This window comes from Oxyura jamaicensis, chromosome 4 (genome assembly GCF_011077185.1).
Source record: "Oxyura jamaicensis isolate SHBP4307 breed ruddy duck chromosome 4, BPBGC_Ojam_1.0, whole genome shotgun sequence".
Taxonomy (NCBI): domain Eukaryota; kingdom Metazoa; phylum Chordata; class Aves; order Anseriformes; family Anatidae; genus Oxyura; species Oxyura jamaicensis.
Genome location: NC_048896.1, coordinates 4,790,864 through 4,812,312, shown reverse-complemented (window position 1 = coordinate 4,812,312; position 21,449 = coordinate 4,790,864). Strand labels below are relative to the sequence as shown.

Sequence of the window (21,449 nt, the reverse complement as noted above, 5' to 3'; positions counted from 1 at the left end):
TGATGACATTGAAGAGACAAGCCTGAGGGCTATTAAATGAGACTTTAGGGGACTGGGAAAGTTAGTGGATGGAGCAGGAGTGCAGGTGGTGTTTACATCCATCCCTACAGTGGCAGGGAGGGGTACAGAGAGGACACAAAAAGCCCACCTGTTAAACACATGGCTCAGGGGCCGGTGCCAAGACAGAAATCTTGGGTTTTTCGAACATGGGGCACTTTACTCGACACCCAGCCTGATGGCTGCAGACGGGTCCCTATCTTTTAGGGGAAAACGGATCCTGGGCCAGGAGCTGGCAGGGCTCATTGAGAGGGCTTTAAACTAGGTAAGAAGGGGGATGGGGCTGAAGCAAGGTTTGCTGGAGCTGTGCCAGGGGGAACAATAGCAAGGCCGGGGGATAAGGCAATGGCCCAGCTGAAGTGCATCTACACCAATGCACGCAGCATGGGCAACAAACAGGAGGAGCTGGAAGCCATCATGCAGCAGGCAGGCTACGACTTGGTTGCCATCATGGAGACGTGGTGGGACCACTCTCATGACTGGAGTGCTGCAATGACTGGCTATAAACCCTTCAGAAGGGACAGGCAGCACAGAAGGGGTGGTGGAGTGGCTCTCTATATTAGAGAGTCTTTCGATGTTGTAGAACTCGAAGCTGGGCATGACAAAGTCGAGTCCCTTTGGGTTAGGATCGGCGGGGCCAACAAGGCTAGTGTCCTGGTCGGGGTCTGTTACAGACCGCCGAACCAGGACGAGGAGACGGATGAGGAGTTCTACAGGCAGCTGACAGAAGTTGCGAAATCGTCAGCGCTGGTTCTCGTGGGGGACTTCAACTTCCCTGACATATCCTGGAAGTACAACACAGCCCAGAGAAAGCAGTCTAGGAGGTTTCTGGAGAACGTGGAAAATAGCTTCCTGACACAGCTGGTTAGTGAGCCTACCAGGGGTGGTGCCCCGCTAGACCTTCTCTTCACAAACAGAGAAAGACTGGTGGAGGATGTGATTGTCGGGAGCTGTCTTGGGCAGAGTGACCATGAAATGGTGGAGTTCTCTATTCTTGGCAAGGCCAGGAAGGGGACCAGTAAAATCACTGTATTGGACTTTCGGAGGGCTGACTTTGTGCTGCTGAGGACACTGGTTGGTAGAGTCCCTTGGGAGGCGGTTCTGAAGGGCAGAGGAATCCAGGAAGGCTGGGCGCTCTTCAAGAGGGAAATCTTAATGCCGCAGGAACGGTCTGTCCCCACGTGTCCAAAGACGAGCTGGCGGGGAAGAAGACCAGCCTGGCTGAACAGAGAATTGTGGCTTGAGCTTAGAAGAAAAAAGAGGGTTTATAATCTTTGGAAAAGTGGGCAGGCCACTAGGGAGGACTATAAGGATATCGCGAGGCTGTGCAGGGACAAAATTAGAAAAGCCAAAGCTCATCTGGTGCTCAGTCTGGCTACTGCTGTTAAAGATAACAAAAAATGTTTCTATAAATACATCAACACAAAAAGGAGGACTAAGGAGAATCTCCACCCTCTACTGGATGTGGGGGGAAACTTAGTAATCAGAGATGAGGAAAAAGCTGAGGTACTTAACGCCTTCTTTGCCTCAGTCTTTAACAGCAAAACCAGTTGTTCTCTGGACGCCCAGTACCCTGAGCTGGTGGAAGGGGATGAGGAGCAGAATGTCGCCCCCACAATCCACAAGGAAATGGTTGGCAACCTGGTACGGCACTTGGATGTGCACAAGTCGATGGGGCCGGATGGGATCCACCCAAGGGTACTGAGAGAACTGGCAGAGGTGCTGGCCAAGCCGCTTACCATCATTTATCAACAGTCCTGGCTATCGGGGGAGGTCCCAGTTGACTGGCGGCTAGCAAATGTGATGCCCATCTACAAGAAGGGCTGGAGGACTGACCTGGGAAACTACAGGCCTGCCAGTTTGACCTCAGTGCCACGGAAGCTCATGGAGCAGATTATCTTGAGAGTCATCACGCAGCACTTGCAGGGCAAGCAGGCGATCAGGCCCAGTCAGCATGGGTTTATGAAGGGCACATCCTGCTTGACGAACCTGATCTCTTTCTATGACAAAGTGATGCGCTGGGTGGATGAGGGAAAGGCTGTGGATGTGGTCTACCTTGACTTCAGCAAGGCTTTTGACGCCGTTTCCCACAGCATTCTCCTCAAGAAACTGGCTGCTCATGGCTTGGACTGGCGGCGCATGTTTCGTTGGGTTAGAAACTGCCTGGATATCTGGGCCCAAAGAGTCGTGGTAAATGGAGTCAAATCCAGTTGGAGGCCAGTCACTAGTGGCATTCCCCAGGGCTCGGTGCTGGGGCCGGTCCTCTTCAATATCTTCATTGATGATCTGGATGAGGGCATTGAGTGCACCCTCAGTAAGTTTGCAGATGACACCAAGTTAGGTGCGTGTGTCGATCTGCTCGAGGGTAGGAAGGCTCTGCAGGAGGATCTGGATAGGCTGGACGGATGGGCTGAGGTCAACTGCATGAAGTTCAACAAGGCCAAGTGCCGGGTCCTGCACCTGGGGCGCAATAACCCCAAGCAGAGCTACAGGCTGGGAGATGAGTGGTTGGAGAGCTGCCAGGCAGAGAAGGACCTGGGAGTGATGGTTGATAGTCGGCTGAATATGAGCCAGCAGTGTGCTCAGGTGGCCAAGAAGGCCAACAGCATCCTGGCCTGTATAAGAAACAGTGTGGCCAGCAGGGCCAGGGAGGTGATCGTCCCCCTGTACTCGGCTCTGGTGAGGCCGCACCTCGAGTACTGTGTTCAGTTTTGGGCCCCTCGCTACAAGAAGGACATGGAGGTGCTTGAGCGAGTCCAGAGAAGGGCTACGAAGCTGGTGAGGGGCCTGGAGAACAAGTCTTACAAGGAGCGGCTGAGGAAGCTGGGCTTGTTCAGCCTGGAGAAAAGGAGGCTCAGGGGTGACCTTATCGCTCTCTACAGGTACCTCAAGGGAGGCTGTAGCGAGGTGGGGGTTGGTCTGTTCTCCCACGTGCCTGGTGACAGGACGAGGGGGAATGGGCTTAAGTTGCGCCAGGGGAGTTTTAGGTTGGATGTTAGGAAGAACTTCTTTATCGAAAGGGTTGTTAGACATTGGAACGGGCTGCCCAGGGAAGTGGTGGAGTCACCATCCTTGGAGGTCTTTAAAAGACGTTTAGATGTAGAGCTTAGGGATATAGTTTAGTGGGGACTGTTAGTGTTAGGTCAGAGGTTGGACTTGATGATCTTGAGGTCTCTTCCAACCTAGAAATTCTGTGATTCTGTGTGATTCTGTGAAGCTGAGGCCAAATGAGGAAATTGCAACCAGACATTTTTCCATGCAAAAAAATGAATAAACATATTATATCCTTAATTTCTATATATATATTTCCCATGGGAGAGGTTGGGGTGCGGAGATATGTATGACCCAGCAAATGGAATGCCAATTCACCACAGAGATCAAACTGTAACAAACCATCTGGCTTTGAATATACTCCCGAAGTCAGGTTAAGTTTATTAAAAGCTTTAAACATTTATAAATCTCCAGGGAAACATGACTTTAATGCATAACATTTAAAGTCAAATCATTGGTGTAATAGACAGGTTCCTTCTTGTAATCTGGGATCAGACACTGGCTCAGATGCTGAACTCCTTTATCATCCTCACTCTAATTGTAGCCCATCTTGAAGTGATTAGATCTATTGTTAGAGCAGGCCTTGTCAGCAGCAAGGACAGTGATTAATAGAAATTTCTCTTTAATTTCTTAGGGTGTAAAAATCTAAAGTCACAGTTTACCCCTGGACCCCAATTATTAGGTGATTAATGAAATTATAATTGCTACCCTTTGGTTCACATTCATCAGTAGGTTTACTATTAATCATTAGTAGTAAAGTACAGGAGAAAGGAAAATATTTTATAAGTGCTATACTGTGGATACATGGGAGAAACATAAATGGTCAGGAAAATGTTCTCAAATGCACCAGGCTGGAGCAAATGCGTATTACTAACAACTTAACAGTACTGATAGTTCAAGTGAAGGTCAAACTTGCTGGTAGGAATCATTTTCTGCCTGATGACAACAACAGCTACCACCTTACCCAGCACTTGAGAGACACATACAGACCACTTGGTCAACAAGGTAGAAAAAACAGTTTGTAGCTACCCTGTAAGTTAATGTAATGATCAAACCCAGTAACAGGATTCCCTTCTGAATGTTAAGAATTTTTATTTTAAAATCACGCAACCCAGCAACCACATACATCGCGTGTGCGTGTCTGCGTGAAGCTGATCTTACACCACTAGACCTGCCCTCTGGACACCGCGCAGCAACCCCACAGAGCAGCCACCCCCTTCCCACCCCATGCCCCAGCACTTCTACTCGCTGCTGCCTCTTGGATATTTCCTGGGCCAAGTTTTCCAAGCCTGGTCATTTCTCAAAGACATCTAATAGTGGCCAACATGGTTCCAACACTTAGGAATTGAGCAAGTAATACTAATGTATATAAAATACACAGTTGTTAAAGAATAAATAAATCCAACTGCTTTAGCACTGTAGCATAAATGTAAGGAAAGTTCAGATCCAAGCTGGTTTTCTTCTTCTTGACTGATCAGATTTTACAGAAAGAATCATTAGTTTTTCAAGGCAAGGCAAAGCAAGGCAAGGCAAGGAAAGGCAAGACAAAACAAGGAAAGGAAATGCAAGGCAAAGAAAAGAGACTGATGAGAATGACTGAGGCTCCTTTATCTCCTTTGACATGAGCTGCTATTTAGGATCATAGGGCTCAACTGCCCTCACCCTCCCACACAGGCTGCAAGAGCAGGAAGAGAGGTTCCTTGGATGCACACAGACCCCTAATCCCATGCCCACAGCCAGAAACAAGGCGGAGGAAGGAACAGGGCTGTATCCTTTTTTCCTGTGCAGCCTGTGCTCGTCAGTACTGCAATACATATTCATACACTGCAGCTACAGGGTGTAATGTAAATGACTATTTACTTTGCACTGATCTATATCAGGTGAAAAATCACTGTAATTTAAATCTCATTTGTTTATGTAATAAAGGATTTGTTTATAGTGAACTTGATGCTTTACCTCAGCCACTTGAAATTTCATTAAATAAAAAATCACTTGTAGGACTGTGTCTAGCTAAGTCAGAAACACCAAGTCTGCAACATATGCCCTCTCTGTATTAACATCCAAAGCATATAAACTATTCTGTGTCTACTTGCAGAAAGTAATTATTCCAGTGACCAGACTTTTTAAATGCGTCTAAAACTCTTATTGCTTGTACCATTGTTTCAGTGCAAAATAAGCAAACAATGCTCAACTTTTATCTTGTGAGTTTTATAACACAGATTGGGTGGGGACAATAATGCGCGTTAATTTTCATAGGACTAAGTTTCATTCTCACAGGGAAAATAAAAAACCTTGTTGATCTTTGATGTAATTCATATGAACGTATGACAAAGTGTACTAAACTGTGTAAGAGAGAAAAATAAATAACTACAGTGTGTGACAGAGTGGGAATAAAGCACTGCGGAGCTGTATTACACTGCTCAATCAGACAGTTGGGTCACTTAATGTATGAGCTCAAGGCTGGAACATCAATCTTGTCAGCTGTCATGACATCCAGCAATGCACACCCCCAGGAACTCATGGTTCCTCAGCTTGTTGAGGATGAAAATAAAAACATCTCAAAAATTCACAGAAATAAGCAATATTATCAGTCAGTTATTTCCACATTTATTCCCCATAAACCAGGGATAAAGTCTACTCATAATATTAATACTATTCATATTATAATAGTATTTATGAAATAGTAGCAATGATATCTTATCATGAAATTGGACACTAACATCTCTAGTTTCTATCTGTAAGCTAACCAACACACATATCTATAAATTGGGTATAGCTATCACAGACTTCTACTGCAAAATATAAAAATGCTTTTGCATCATTTCATAATCTGAGAAACAAATACTGAGTAGATACTAGAAAGATTTTGTCTTTCTAAACCTGGAGATTTTCTAAAAAATGACAAACTTTTTTTTATTCCTCATTCTGATTTCCATAGGAGAACAAAGTTTTTTGTTCCTTTTTCCCCAGTTGTAGTTTAATAATTACTTCACAGTCAGGTAATAAATACAGCATCACTTAAATGCTAGGAGAAATTTTCTGATCATATTATGGTTGTGATCATTCATTTCTATTGGTGAGATGACATTTCTTTGCGCTAATATTTAGCCTAATGATGTGGCATTTAAAGAATTTATTTTCTAGTAAAGTTCACAAATTTTCTTACTCTGAAAAATATGCTGTCAGTGTTTAGTATGGTAAGCAATATATTACACAGGAATCTCTTGAAAATAAGTCCATATACACCGTCATACAAACAATTCATACTCTTCATTTCTGTTACATACACATGAACATACCAATTTTACTTATGTGGTATTTTGAAGGATATCACATAGACTTATTTCACAAGAATAGCAGAGCTATTTTACAGATATCACAACACATAATTTACTCTTCACAAGTAGAAATTACTTTGTATAGGTTAATCACATATATAAAAATAAGAATTGAGGATCACCTCAATATACTCCTTTCTGGATTCCTTAGCAAACTGGTAACTGTCTGTTTCATTAACTATGTAAAGGCTCTATATATTGTGAATTTACTAGTTGGAGAAATTATTTGTGGCCGCTGGTTCATAGTCCAAATGCAACATGGTATTGTGGGTGCACTGGTTACATAAAATAAGCTAACTAGCTATATAAGCAGATGTACCATAGAAAGACGCACTTAAAAAGAAGCCCAAATTCAATAACTTTTTTAACAGATTAACTCTAGGGAATCAGTGGCTTTCTAAATAATATAGCACATGTTATAAAGGGTCACATTTATACTGGCTTTAACAGACCCAGGAGGGAAACTACATTAGTTGTCTTTGATCTATTGGCCTATATTAAACAGTGATGTCCTGGAGCACTGGGAAGTGTTCTAATTTATTCCTGGAAAATATGTATGCATATTGTCAGATGGAACATTCTTTATACTGTGGCAGTCTATTATATGGGAAGGATTAAAAAAAAAAAAAAAAGTAAAATGAAACAGACAAGTACATGATTTGTCCAAAATTGAACAGAATAGCTGGCTAAATTGCTGAGAAGCAATTTTGATTGAACTTCTTTGCATCAGGGTATTCACTTCATTTTGTCCAAAAAATGTTTTTTAAGCTCAGAAGCAAAGTAAAAAAGGGTGCATAATAAGTATCTAACTTCAGATCACAGATAGTACAAGAGAAAATAAGATTTCACAATAGATATTGAAGTATATGAAGGTTCAAGCAAAGAACAGAACATGAGTTACCACTCCCAAATCAACACACAGAAGCTTGCTGGGCTCTTACAGATACTTGGATTTGGGGTCTGAAGGTTCAAAAGAAGGAACATCATGACATGAACTGTATGAATTTCACTACAACCCAAGGAAAATATACTAAAGCAGAGCTGTAGAATCTTTGCAGTCTTGTATCCATGTTCACAAACTTGCTGAGTTTTAGAGAGTTACAACTATACCAGAAGTATTCGACCTACACCAGAAATTCCATGCATATTCCAGCATTGTTAAGAGTTTTGATAGCAGGAACAAGGGAAAATAATAAATAACACAAAACACAAGACTCTCTCCCAACACTGTCAAAGAGATAGAGCTCTGCTCTCAAACACTTAGTATGTAATTTTGAACACAAATATAACAAAAGGAAAAAGAAATCCCTTTGCACATTCTGAAATTTAATTTTCCCTCTTTTCCTTTATGCTAACACTGTATCTTTACAGCTTTTAATTACATACTTTCTGTAACAGGAAATATTGCACATCTGTTTCTAATCAGAACTTAATACCATTCCATCAAGCAGTTTGCATTTATACCATCACTTTTTTTTCCTCTCTCTTTTTTTTTTTTTTTTCTAAGAAAGGAATGTAAGCATTTGATGCTGGCCAGGTTAGCCGTGGACATGAATAGCAGTCTAACATCCTCCCTCTGCATACAAAAAGTGTATCCCTTGGTACTAGATGAAATTCTAATCAGAGTTCCCTCACAACACAGATATTGTAGGTGTGCTGTGCTAATCATTTCTGTTATTATAAACGACCTTTCAGGAACTGAAAAAATAGTAGCTTGTCAGTTGAGACTTGTAATTGTTATCCATTCAGATAAAGGATTTAACAGGTCTGCTTGTAAAGGGAGAAAAAATAGATTCCCTTCTCACTAATCTCAGAAAGACACAAGTGGTCTAAATTAACAATTACCTTAGACATTGAGGGAGATTCCTAATAACACTGTATTAGAATGAAATTTGGTATATTCTGATGGGAATTTAATTGCCACAATCAACTGTAGCCTGACCAGAATATGTGCAACACTTCAATCATGAAAGAACCAGCCATGATTTTTGTCTCCTCCTTGAAGTGCTGTCCCGAAACACCCTGGTGATTCTCTGTCTGGGTTACATATGCATTGGTTGTGCATTTAGTGGAGCCAACTCGACCATACCAAGGGTTGAAGGGTCATATGAAATAATACAAAAAGGTGCACACCCTAAAGCAAGTAGAGGGTACTTGATAAATTTACTATAGAAAAAAAAGTAAGTTGAATATCCTGGGTAACCCAAGAGGGCTTCCAGTGCCTGGTGCTGTTATTGTGGTCTTAAATGGGAAGTTACTTTAACATGTTCCTTTATGATAACTCCAAATTACTCCTTAAAATGTAGTGAGAAAGACAGTTTAAACTTTCAGATCTTTAACTACATATATGGACATGTAATCTGTATAACACTTGTTATTGTTTTCACATGAAAAGGGAACTTTTATTGAGAATCTAAAGTGTAAGTTACACTGTTAACACTTCAAAAATATTTAATAGGCTTTCTAGATGATAACCTATATTAAAAACAAACATTCAGGAAGAATTCACAGTACAAGAAGATAACAATGCAACCAGCAGTGCAAAAAGTATAATAAGGAACATGTTTAATAGTAAAACCATTGAGTTTGCTTACTGGGGGAAAAAGAAGAAAGAAGGTAACTCTGTTAAGCATAGCCTTGGAACAGTAAATTATCTTCAAAATGAAACAAGGGAAACCTAAAATCTGTGCAATTACCTCAGTTCATTAGATAATTTCTGAATTCTCAAAACTTAGCATTATCCGCAGAGGGCCTCAGCCATGACAGCTGCACAGAGCAGCCTTTTCTTCCCTGCTCTCTCCTGTGTTACTCCTGCTGCTATAACCACAGCACTGCTGTCAAAGCAAGTTGAAATCACACCGTCCACTTAGTCATAAAATCAGAGCTACCTTTCCTTTACATGGAGCGCTTCATACTCTAGTAAGCATTACAAGAAGTATGAAGTGCTCCACGAAGAATGGCTGTGTAATAAAAGTATAATTGAAATGGCTCTGCTGCTGCCTCATTTCATCACTCACACTGGCCTCTGCTTGTTAAATTTTAAGATCTCTTGGGAAACCAGTGCATAATATAACTACACTCCAGAGTGTCAAAACAACCATAGCTATGATTTATCTCACGCATGACATCAAGGGACTATTTTAAAGTAAAGATTTTACCAGTAAAAACAAGCTCTTAAACATTTACACTTCCCTTAATTTAAAGAAGGCAGCCTAAAAATTCCCGAGGAACCTAAGGAACTTTTATACTTTCTGTTGTCTTTGTCTTCTGGTAACTTTTAAGCAGCATGTCTTCTTACTCTTTTTTTTTTTTTTTTTTGCATATCCAAACTCACTATAAGAAGAAAAAATAACGTGGGTCTCTCGATATAACATTAGTTTAAGAAAAAGAACATCAACAACAAAACTATCAAATGAAAACTATACAAATTAAAAATCTAATGAAAATTTCTAAAACAAAGAATTTCTAAGAAGGCTTGTGAATTATCCTTGTTTCCATTCAACACACAGGGATTGCAAATATGATATAAAATAGGCAGTTACTACTCTCTTAGCTGACAGAGGGGGAAAAAAAGTACATATTTGCTGTATCTCTTTGCTAACTTCACTGGCCTCTACAATTAAACTAGGAAATCTTTAAAACCACGAACAGCATTTGAAAAATTCCTTCTAACCTCACACCCCACTGTGACAGATAAGATCACCAGATAATATTTCTTGATATTTGTTTCTAAGGAAAACTAATACATGCACAGCAGCAGAGCAGTTTCTTCATTTGGCATTAATTTCCCTGTAAAGTCTGCCACAGTCATACGATGTTACCTATAGGAAACACCACATAAAATTTAATTTTCCCTAGGCTTAATTAGCAGTTATACATTTAGTTTATCCACTCTGCACATAAGCCTTGATTGCTATGTAATAATGCCTAGAAGTCAGTAATAGGCCATATAATGCACAATATTACTTTTTCCTTTCTATTCCAATATCTTACTGCAACTATGGAAGATTTATAATTTCTGGTATGCTTTTATTCTGAGACAATTTCTTCTTAGTGTTAGGAAACTGTAGCTAACTCTAGGGCAAGCATCCCTAAGAAGAACATTTAGAAGAATACAAATATGATGATTGTAAGCAAGTAATTTTTCCCCCACCTGCTCTCACCCCATAAAAGCTGACCAAAACATCAGAAAAGGTTAAGAAGTGACCACAGTCTGCTTTCCCTTTAGGATACGGTATCTGACATTTTGTTAAGTGCAATCCAGCTACAAGTGTATGTCAGAAATAATGATACTCCAACACTGTATTGCTGAGAAAAATAGTAAGAGTAACACAAATTACAAGGGAGATTAAATCATCTTTTTGAAAAATTCACCAAAACTAGTAGTATGCACTTTTATTAGTAGTAGTAGTAGTGGTTTTACTGTATGTTCCTTGCAGGTCTATAAAGTGAAACCTTCAAGTCATGACTACTATTGATCACTTTGTATTCCTCAATGTATTTGTGTATTAACTGACATAAAAAAAAAATGCATTTCCTAGCAATTGATAAGAGGAGAGGACAGCAAGCTATTACTGTTAAATTTTGTTACTAGGTCCTCTTCATTCTTCAACAGTGTTGGCAATTAGTGCTCAGTCCTCAGAAGGTGGAGGAACCACAAAATAAAGTCAGATCAATGCATAAAGAAACATGCATTCGAAGTCCTGTGAGAGTCACCATAGTGTAAGCACACCCTACCTATTCCCCCTATTTTCTACATAAATAGAAACAATCAAAACCTTGTAGTCTAAAACATATTAGGGAAGTAGAAAGCAATGAAAGCTTTGTTATTTTAAGAAAACAATTCTAAATAGTCTGAAATATTGCCTCCTTAAAACTTCAGTTTGCATTTTCATGCAATTGTGTGGCAAACTCTTTAGCTATAGAAGAAAAACAAATGAGTTGTGTGGATTTTCTGTGCTATGTTCTCTATAGAATAAAATGAATATGGTTTCCTGACTTTTACTTTGCATAAACAGCATTGCTCATTATTTAACTACAACAACATGAGATTTTTATTGTTAGAGAATCTAAACTTTTTCTGAACTCTGCAGTTGTCAGGTAAAAGACTGTAATGATCAAGATCTCAAGGTCAGAAATATAAAGAAGTGAGTAAAACTGTAATTTCACGCTGTGAAACAGTCTCTGAGAATACTGGCCCCTAACATATAACACCATGAAAGAAACAACAAACTTTCATTTCTGATTTAAAGAGTGTAAGTTTACTCAAAGGTGCTTGGCTATCTCCTGAAGTTTTAGAGCAGTATATCTAGTCTTTACCACTTGACAACATTTAATAGCCTACACCCCAATGAATGATTTTATTCATTTGTGTTTTTTTTCTCCTCTTCAACTCAGGTATTTAGCTTATAGCTGTATCACCTTGACAATGCATCTATCATACCTAAACAATCTTATTCAGAAGCATGTATTTTCTGAAGCTATGTTTGTTTGGTCTTCAGCCCTATAGTTTTCTGTGTCCCCTCCTAAGGAACTGGTTTACCTTGTTTCTGATTACAATATCACCTCACCTGTTTCATACCTCCTCCTCATTCTGTCTCTCCCCATCACCATTCCTGCTCCATGTGCCACGTGAGGGAGCTTAGTTTATGTGGAATAGATGAGGAGCAATCTATTTCATATATAGGAAAAGACTTTTCTTCAATAACTGCTCACCTCCCAGCTCTCATAGGTAGTTCCCAGCTCTTTGTCTCGGTTATTTCTAGGTAGTTCTAGCATGAGGATTTATTCCATATAAACATCGGTTTATATTGCAACGGAGGACCAAAAATCTTTTTCTAAGTCAGGAAAGGTGAAAAAAAAAATGATAGAAAAGTTGACTGAGCAGAGTGCAGTTGTCAAGCGTGATTGGATTACTTTACCACAGTTAGCAAGAACGATTCATTCCTTCTAAGAGGAAAACAGTATTTTTTCATTAAGTGAACTCTTGTATAATACAGCAGCATATCTCTGCTTCTTAGAGTATATGCAATGCTTGCTATCCATGTTTCCAACTGAGTTGTTTATTTTCTCTCAAACCCTCAACTTGGCAGAGCTTGTGAACTAGATTAAGACTGCCACTCTGACAAGCAGAGTTCCACATATATGAAAGAAAGAAGCAATTCTGAAGGAAGCACATCTGAAAGAACCAAGATAAAATAGTGATGGCACGATTATTTTTATTTTATCAAGTTGCTGTAAAACTGCCAAGCCCAGAAGCCTTCCATTTTAGCAATGTTCTGAGAATAAATAAATAAATAAAGCAACCTACTCCCCCTTGTTTCTTCTCTTTAAAAGAAAGTTCAGATGCTTCTTGAGTCACAACACCTGTAAATCCTGAAACAGAGAGAATGGAATAGATCACAAAGCACCATTACTTTTATTTAAACAGACAAAGATCTGTGTTTGACATACATATGAACACAGTTAAAGAAAAAAGAAATCAGAATTCAAAAGGACTAAGAGCTTTGTTCTCACTGAGACCTGACTGCCTTGTCCCACTCACCTCACATGCAAACTGCTTAACACAAAAGTAAAATTGGCGGCTACAAATTATAAGAATATATTGTGACTAAGAAACTGCTAAGAAACTGCGCTAAAACTTGACAAATGATCAATAACATTCAAAAATGAAGTCTAGAAGGAGAAAATCATAACTCACATATGCCAGGGGATCACTGAAAAAAAACAGTTTTTACTATATGGAAAAATGGCAGAAGACAGCAAGGAAAAAACAATGAAATACAGGAGAATGGACAAGGAAGCAACATTAATCTTTGATTACAGAGTACATTGATTTTCAGAAAATAGAATAACCAGAAATTTTCTAAAGAAATAACATTCTCAAAACAAAATAAAGATATCACCAGTTTTAGAGTACAGCTTCTTCCTTTTCTTCCACAAAACAAAGAGATATATATAAAAAAAATCCTAAGTAATACTTCCGTACTTTCACTAATCTGTATAAAGTTAGCAAGAAGAAGAACAACCAGAACAACATTAAATTTTAGAAGCACGCTTTTGCCAGTTACAGGCCCGGACCTCTACCGACACATTTGCTAGAACAACCCCTTCGTCTGTAGAATGCCTGCCTAGGCAATAAAATACTTGTGAAGTGAGATACAGCAACATAGTGGTGTTTATATATATATATACACACATACATATACATACGTATATACATATACATACATATATACGTATATACATACGTATATACGTATATACATACGTATATACGCATATACATACGTATATACGCATATATATATATATATATACACACACACACACACTGAATCCATATTAAAAGCATTCTTTAGATCCATCAGCACTGGCTGTTGTCCTGATTAAAAGCCAGCATTAGAACAACATAAGTGTAAGATACACATCTCAGCTGCAGAGCAGACACAGTGCTCCTTACACTTCCCACTCTCTTCCTGGTCTCCTCCTCTACAGATGCAAATTTCTTTCCCATTAAAACCCGGGATTGGATTTTCATAGTCCATAGTTAGGTTGCACATAAATACCCAGAAAGCCATGCAAGATCCTCTAGCAAACACATTCTGTGTTCAACATATAGAATGAAGAAGATGATATATTATCATGTTATCTGAACCACAGACCCAAGAACTACAGTGGAGTGTAAATTCTAAGAAATATTGAACTTTATAAATTTAAGTGCAGAATATTACCAGATAAACAACCCAGTACTAAAATTCTCCACACATTATAAATAGTTAAGGAATTGTTAGTGTCTCAGGATTAAGAAGATACTGCCCTGAACATTAATTCCTTCCTGTGTCTGAGCTACTTCTAATATCCATTGGTGTTAGAAAAGCAGCATAATGCACAACAAATTTATTTACTATCCTTGTGTGGTATTTGGGAAAGTATAGAAACATGTCAAAAGAAATTCAAAATATAGGGTACTGTTTTGGTCATTGTTTTCCAAATGATGGTCTTGGTCTGCAGCATCAAAATCTACTATCTGGAACCTGGCATTCTTTTCTAATGGTATTATCCTTAATCTAGCTTCATAAATAAACAGATAAATTAGGCTTAGCTTGTAAATTTTTTATTCATAATAGTACAGAAGAAGGTTGTATGATCCTTGCAAGACAGAGTTCATGCATGGGAAGAATGATATAGACTGAAAAACTACCTTACATCATCAAAAAAAGAGTTCATGTGTCCTAGATGGAACTGGACAGATGGTCTGGATAATTTAGTTCCCTTATTTTGATGTGAAAACCATGTTGTGCAGATGCAAGTTATATCTAATGAGAAATCTCTCTTCTCAAAGCAACTTTTATTAGTATTGTCAAAGTAAAATTTGCATTTCTATTATCAAAGTTACCCATATACACTCAAAGTATTTCCTCTGTCACCATTCATTTTCTTCTTGCAATCATCTTTATAAAGCTTTCATTCATTATACTAATTTTGTATCTTATTTATAAGTACAGATTTGAGTCAGTATGAAAAATTTGAAGATTCTACTTAAACATCTCATGAAAAGCTATAAATTATATAAGAATGACATCCATTCAATTCTTTAGGAAAAAATGATGGTATTGGTAGATATTGGGATTCACTTTTTGCATTCACATATAAGCCACAGCATCTCCTGGCTAGATGGTAAATTAAAATATTTTAGTTTCTAAGAGAAAACAAATACTGTTACAAAAAACTGTGCTGCTAGAAGATGACAGAGGCCGGGTCAGACAGACAGAAATGGCTTGGAATCATCTTCCAACTGCTGTCAGAACAATCTCCCCTTTCTGTTGAAAGTCCTTCTGGGTATGTATTACTGCTATTCTTTTAATGACCTGCTTGAAATTCAGCAGCGGCTGCTGCTGTGCAGTAATATGCAATGGGAGAACAGGTGACGGACAGAAGGGCTATTCAAGAAGGTCTTATTTGTTGAACTATGACAGGACACACTTCCTTCCCTACATGTTGCACAGACACTTGGCTGTAGATCAGGGGGCTTCTGCAAGGGAGCTGTGTGGCCAAGCTGGACTCAACACTTGCAGCACAGCATTAAAATCTGCAGTTAAAAGCAACCAGAACAGACAATCTCCATAGCACTTTTTTATCCCTTCCCTGTTTGCAGTCCCTTGCAGATCAAGACAACCAATAAAATCTTAGTAAGAAGTTTTCAAGAGGCTGTCCAGGCTCTGCAGTACAGGATATTCTGAAGAGGCAGGCAAAATTTACCTGCAGCTTTTCTTTCTGTGTGCATACGAGGCACAGCCTGAGGAGCCAACAAGGTAAAACCACTGCCTGCATGGAGAGAAAAGTGACCAGCCCACAAGGCTGGTGCTGCGCTGGGCGAAGAGCTCAACGCAGGCACGATGCATACCTACTCTGAGTGGATTCAATATTAATTTCAATAATTAATACACAAATGATACCAGTTTATACAACTTATAATAAGCTACTGCAAATGCTGAATATAATGTGATAATCTTCCCTTATATGCCTCGTTATTTATTGGATTCTTTCTCAAAGGCAGATGGAGAGACAGTGGTGTTAATCTCATTTGGGCTTTGAATGGATATGTAATATCCATTACTGGATAGCCACTGGGGCACCAAGTTGGAACATATCTGCTTTATATGCAATAATTTTCAGCCAAAAAATTAATCAGCCCAGAAAATATCTTTCAAGAAAAACAACTGATTTTGTAGCTGAGAAACTGACTGAGGGCAAGTGACCTGGCAACAGCAACCGGGAGAGGCATAGACCACAGTCTGAATACACAACAATAATAATATAACTTTACAGACTGATGAAATACCTTATTTCAATTTAAAAAAATAGTCTAAAAATTATTTCCAACACCAAATATACACAAACTACAGTCTGATCAGTGTACAATGAGGGCCATTGCTGAGATTGTGGGTAATTGCTGCTATTTGCCCTTCTTCCCTGAAAGCTGATACTAGGTTTTGTTCTTCCATTATGATCAGTAGTAAAATATTCAGTGGTACAGAATGAGGACCAGTGTGGACGACCTCCATATGAACAGCTCCCATGATGCATCCAGTGCCTACTTCTGCTAGTTCCTGTGGTACGGAACCTTTTATGGTAGTCTGTGTTTGCTATCCAGAAAAATAAAATTTGTGTAGCTAATTCATCAGGAGGGACACATTCTTATTAAACCTTGTATGAGTTGATAGAAAACAAGCAAGCAAGCAAAACAAATAATAGTAATAACAATAACACACCATCACCAAGAAAAAAGTGGTTAAAAGTTTTCGAAAGGCATTAGAGTGGGAGAGAAAATCCTCATGAGATTAACCGACAGTTAAAAGCCCAAAACCTCCAGAATCACACCCTCACACCCCCACTCTTCATGCAAAGGTCCTCTCTGAAGCTGATACCATTTTTACGGTTTAAAACACAACTCTGTGTTTATTATGTTCATGCTTTCCTAAAGCTTTACAGACTGCTCCTTTTATTTGGCGATGCATCAATACACCCGTCAGCTGCAGCAGTTAGGAAGATGTTGCTGTTCTCAAGAACAACTTCAGCCTTCCAGCACTGTTAACTGCTCTGCGAGGGACATTGAACTGGACACTGGAAAAATCGACACCTCTGTGAATCATGCCATGTTTATGTTTTCTGTTTGAAGATTTATGCATGTTGAGCACAGCTCAGAGCAAGTAAGTTACAGTCCAATGCAACTTAATGATTCTGTTACTCACTGCTTTCTCCTAAATAATGTGGACATCTCTGCTTTCTTTCCCAGATTTCAGAAGAAATACTGTGGGGAGGAAAGCTATTCTGACAATCCCAATAGATAACTAAGCACCCTAAAGATCTCATCTACATTTTCTGAAACCTGGCCCATGGTGATTTACTTAAACACTGACAGGGCTTTCCAGCACCTCACAAACTGAAGGAGTAGCTGTCTACCTGCCCTTTTTAAATAGTATCACTGGATGTTTCACTACTGAGTACCCCATCTCATCCACCTCAGCATAGAACCATGGAGAATAAATCAACTGCCTAATATAACCAGTCTTCTCCCCTCCTATAGCTCCTGTAAGAGGCACGTTGGAGCGTGAATTCCAGGGTTACCAGTTTGCACGCACAATGGACTTCATTTGCGGGTAATGTTCTGCAGCTGAGCTCCCTTCTTCTATTAAAAATTCTTTCCCCATTTACACCACTGTTCATGTCTGTAACAACAGCTCAGACACGTCATAAGCAAGAGGAAGGGAAAGATGTAACAATGTGAGCCAAAGCAATTAGACGGAGAGCATTGCTGTCCTGGTGGGCAAAAAAAGGACAAGATGTACTTCAAAGTCTGTGTGAATGAGTTTAAAAAGATTTAAATATTTAAAGGTAGTAAGGACATGAAACCTTCACTATCCCTCAATTTCCCACTCAGCAGCATTGACATTTGGGATCTGAAAATACATGGAACAATCTGACACAGACAAACATGCAAGTGTCTGCCCTCAGAGACACAAACCACAAAGTGACAGGCTTTCTGCTTCTAAAGAGCCAAACATCTGAAAATATACCAAGGGAAACTGTATGGAAGCTGTCTATCGAGTTCTCATTTATTTTAATTAACTCAGAACAGTAGCGTAGTTCAAACCAATAGTTTTTAATCACAGAATCATACGCTCTTCTGAAAAACTGACAGATAAACTTAAATGAAACGGGAATTTTGTCTGCCTTTGTAATGGTGTCCCCTGCTGAAATCAATAGCAAATTCAATGCTTACAAGACTCTGCTATCATGAGTTTTTTTTCGTATTTTCTCTGAGTGATTTTCCAGGTACATCAGCTACTGACTTCCAATGATCATATGCTATGGAAAAACTAGATCTTCAAAAAAAAGTATTTATAAATATGCATATATATACACACACATGGCATGTCAAATGACCAAAACTTTACTAGATTAATTAAAAATATAATCGTTCTTGTTGGACAGATTATCTAAGCAGCACTTCTCTATGAAAGAAGTGTTTATTTAGATTATGAATAGTTAAGACTATACTTGCATGCATCTCTAAATTAAGCTTCACACAGAGAAAAACAAAACACGGTTGTAGTTTTCTCATCTTCTTGGTTTTGATTTATAACAACATATATAAAATACAAAGCTCCACAATATTTACACTGCCTATCATGCTTTCAGGCACCACTTTTAGGAACACTATTATTTTTTAGTTATTATCACAAAAAAAAAAAAAAAAAAAAAAAAAAAAAACGTTTTCCATCTTCCAGAACTCAAAGCAAATTCAAAGCTAACTGTAACTACTTTCTCTTTTCCAAGATATGCTACTCTCACCAGCTCTCAAAAATACATTAAAAAAAATAAACAACTCTTGTAGCACTTCAGCTAAAAGGCAACCAATGTTATCAACAACCTCCTAAATATCTTGCAAAGACAAAGTATACAAATCAGAAGCACTAAGGAAGTATTCTGATCATTTATAATCCTGAAAATTATTGCATTTTTAACTTTTGATAAACACCTTAAAATATGTCAACTTATATTTACTCACAAATTCACCCACAACTAACCTTTTTCAAATTTGCAGCTGAGTAGTCCCAGTGGATCAATTCAACCACAATATATATCAATATATTGCTTTACGTATGTCATATTATTACTATTCTATTGCATATTAAATGCAACAATCATGGAAACTGATCACTAAACAGGGAATGGTTAGTGTCCATTTCCAATTATTAAATTGCCTTTCTGAACCATAGCCTGATTTCTGAATGCATTATTTCTGTAGAATGTCAGGAATACTGTACACATCATAACCTAGAAACACAGATAAAATGAAATAGTGTTGTTATTTGTGAGAGGTTGAGTTCATACTTTTTTTGGCAGCGAGGAGCTGCACCAGCTCATGCCAGAAAGATTAAACTTTTATTAGTGTATATAATTATTTTAAAAGTGCAAAAGTTAGCATGTTTTTCTCTCAAGATTTGGAATAAAATACTACCTAATTCTTGTTGGTACTCAAATTAGACCAAAACAACGAAGTGCTTCCAGTTTGCTTCTAGCTTGTGAGTCCTCCATTTTAAGAGACAAAGGATCAGGTTTTAAGATTGGAGTGTTCAGAAATAGTTACACTTTCTGCACTGATCTCTCCCTTTTTTTAATTACCTTTGGTTTCAAAACTCAGGATTAAAATTGACGTTCCATTCAAATAAAAAATATACTTGAGGCATACATAAATTTATTAAGGCATCAAACAAAATGGGATTATTTTAAGCACAGAGATTCAAAACACTAAATATTACCAAGGTAAGAATGTATAGAAATATTTAGGTGAGTGATTTGTATCTAAGCAGAAGACACAGTCAGAAATAAGTTTTACTTTCATTCTGACTTCCACTGATTGCAAATCCTACAAGCTGAAGCTGTGAGCCAGGCAAAAAAAAACCACCTGGACTTTATGGAGAATAATTCAGTTCCTGTGAACTGTGGGAACAAAATATGCACAGAATAGCTAAGTTGCTTCTATATTTAACCAAGTGATTTACTGTTGTTGGTTTCTTAGAACTGTCGTACATGTCATATTGCAAAAAACTCTAGGGTCAGTAAAATTGGGGTGTAAGTAGCTGAAACATGTATGAGAGGTGTAGTAGCACCCATGGTCAGACTGTAGCTATTGGAAGCTGTTTGCTGGTGTGAGGGAGGTGGACTTGTGACAACCACAGGGCTCCCTTCCACTCAGAGGGCAGGGTGACAAGGTGGATTGCCGTCTCTGTAGGGCAAGCTTTGTCTTATAGAGGGTGCTTGGAGACTTCTTTCTCCCAAAGTCTCTTTCCTGCATATTAGAGGGGAGAGCTCGACTGCAAATGAGGGTACAGAACTGATGAAAAGAACAAAAAATAATGCACACATAGTTCTGCCTGCAGTTGCAGAGCATTTAGAGTGAACGAGAATTACATGACTTGATTTACTTTACAAAAACTGATTAGTAAAACCCCTGTGGATTTCTTAACTATACTGTGGAGGAATATAAGATTAGTGCAGCAATTCCCATCGTCAAACGTATTTACTGTTAAAATATTGGATTAGCAATGTTGTTATCCACTGTTCCAAGATTATAAAGTGATTCTTTAAAACTGAGCAGAAAAATACTGTGCTCTATCATTTGTAATTAGATTTCAGTCCAAGTGTTTTTGCCTTTCCACAAAAGTAATCATTTAAAAAAAATGAAAAAAACAAAACAAAACTGTACACTGCACACAAAGAAAGAGAAAGCAACACCAGAGATGCAAAAGAAGAAAAAAATAATTCTCCTCTTTTGCTTTTGAGAGATAAATGGTTTCACTCAGTCTGTATCTTACTGCTCCTGCTTGTCACACTCACTGCTGTAGTAAAACACCAGGTGGTAATAAAGCCATGTTGGATGTTGCTTCTTTATAAAATGCATGTAGATGTGCACAACATGAGACGGACAAATCTTAATCCCTGGATATTCATCCCTTACTAAGAACTCCTGGGAGAACTATAAACCTTTGTGGTCAGGGTTCCCTATGGCAACTGGGACTAGGCAGCACTGTGAAGAAAGAAGAGTGTGAGGGAGGAGGATAAATTAATGTGTTCATTAAGGTAATTATGCTACACTTAGGCCAGGAAAATTAATGCAACAGTTAAGTTACTCCCTGTTAAGTGAGTAAGAGCAGCTGGAGCAGTTAGAATTAATAAACAAAGTTCCAACACTGCCTTCTCACATTCTACCCTGTGAAACACCTCTAGGAATCACTCATAGATAGTACTTTAGATAGATATAGAATAGATAGTCATGTAAGAGTCTCAAAATAACAACAACGGATTAAATCAAAAGTACAACTGAACAGCGGAGATTTTGTTGTGTCCGCCATGCTGGCAAAACTCACCGTTTACCACTGCTGCCGTCTCATTGTTTTTTTCCCTTATTTTGGTAGATCTGTATTCTCACTGGAT

The 21,449-nt window shown here is 38.6% G+C and overlaps 1 protein-coding gene across 11 annotated transcripts in view; it reads right to left on the bottom strand.

The window, feature by feature from the left end:
- PCDH11X (protocadherin 11 X-linked) overlaps nucleotides 1-21,449 on the bottom strand; it is a 489,383-nt gene that overhangs the window by 234,784 nt on the left and 233,150 nt on the right. The window contains exon 6 of one of the 11 annotated variants that reach the window (XM_035323630.1): nucleotides 19,789-19,955. The exons of 9 other annotated variants lie outside the window; for them this stretch is intronic. In XM_035323630.1, coding sequence (XP_035179521.1) covers nucleotides 19,854-19,955 — 102 coding nt within the window. In that variant the 3' untranslated portion in view covers nucleotides 19,789-19,853. Of the gene's footprint in view, nucleotides 1-19,788; nucleotides 19,956-21,449 lie in introns of those variants that run through there. One more of the 11 variants, XM_035323632.1, reaches the window with a different exon arrangement.